At 35.7% G+C, this 945-nt stretch overlaps 1 protein-coding gene across 1 annotated transcript in view; it reads right to left on the minus strand.

Annotated features, from left to right (window-relative positions):
- The window catches only part of LOC105741025 (vomeronasal type-1 receptor 4-like), a 954-nt gene extending 702 nt beyond the window's left edge, over nucleotides 1-252 (minus strand). Inside the window, exon 1 of the mRNA XM_023706689.1 lies at nucleotides 9-252. Within this exon, the coding sequence (XP_023562457.1) occupies nucleotides 9-252 (244 nt within the window). The remainder of the gene's footprint in view (nucleotides 1-8) is intronic.
- Nucleotides 253-945: the final 693 nt, after the last annotated feature.

Below are 945 nucleotides of genomic sequence, written 5' to 3' on the forward strand. Positions count from 1 at the left end.
TGCCTTACAGCCAGTGTCATCCAGAAACTGTCTTACTCCAAAAGACGCTTTGATATATGGTATCAGTGTGACTATGATACTCAAATTATTCACCACTGTCAGGTGAATTATAATGAAATCGATGGGCCTCTTAAGATTAGGTTGAAATAAGAAGGTGTATGCAAGTGCCACAAATAGTGATGAGTTTGCCAAGACACCAATACATACCTGAGATAGGAGGAAAAAGCCAAAAAATACTGCATTGGGAAACATTGTATAAATAATATTTTGATAGTTTGATGGATGAGGCAAGCCTGAAATAAAAACTGAAATAATTGGTAATTTTTAAAAAATTTTTCTGGCCCGAAATAAAGAAGAGTTGGTAAGATAAAAGGAGGTAGGCTTTGTACAGATTGGAGAGGAATTAGTGGAAAGGGAGGTAGAGGAGAAGGAAGGATAGGAAAAAAACTGATCAAGTAAAATATGTATATGTGACAATGTCCCAAGTGCAAAATAATCGTCATGTGCTGCAAACATATGCCAAAAACTTAAAAAAAACACATCAAGTTGGTGTTTATGGGAGATTACATAGCAAAATAGTTCTGGATTTGTGAGATGGTGGTATGTCCAACTTCACCACTTCATATGACTCTACCAGAAATTGGCTTCCCAGGTATTCTTCCGAGCCTTACAACACAGAACTAGGTGCTGTGGACAGAGAGAAATCCATGGTGACACCCTCCATTCTTGAAAATGAAAAAGAAGACAAATCTGTTGTCTGAAAGGGAAATTTACTTGTTTTTAGAAATTTTGTCTCAGTGCATCAAAATGTAATATTTTTCTAAACTCATTTGAATATGCTTAGCTCCCTGAAGACAATTGATTTCGTAATGCATGCAAAATAAAATTCATGCTTCAACTTTGTTCAGTTTTGATTGACATTAATTGCTTCCAACTCAGGAAACA

The sequence above is a fragment of the Octodon degus genome, unplaced genomic scaffold (genome assembly GCF_000260255.1).
Source record: "Octodon degus isolate 3935 unplaced genomic scaffold, OctDeg1.0 scaffold00268, whole genome shotgun sequence".
Taxonomy (NCBI): Eukaryota; Metazoa; Chordata; class Mammalia; order Rodentia; family Octodontidae; genus Octodon; species Octodon degus.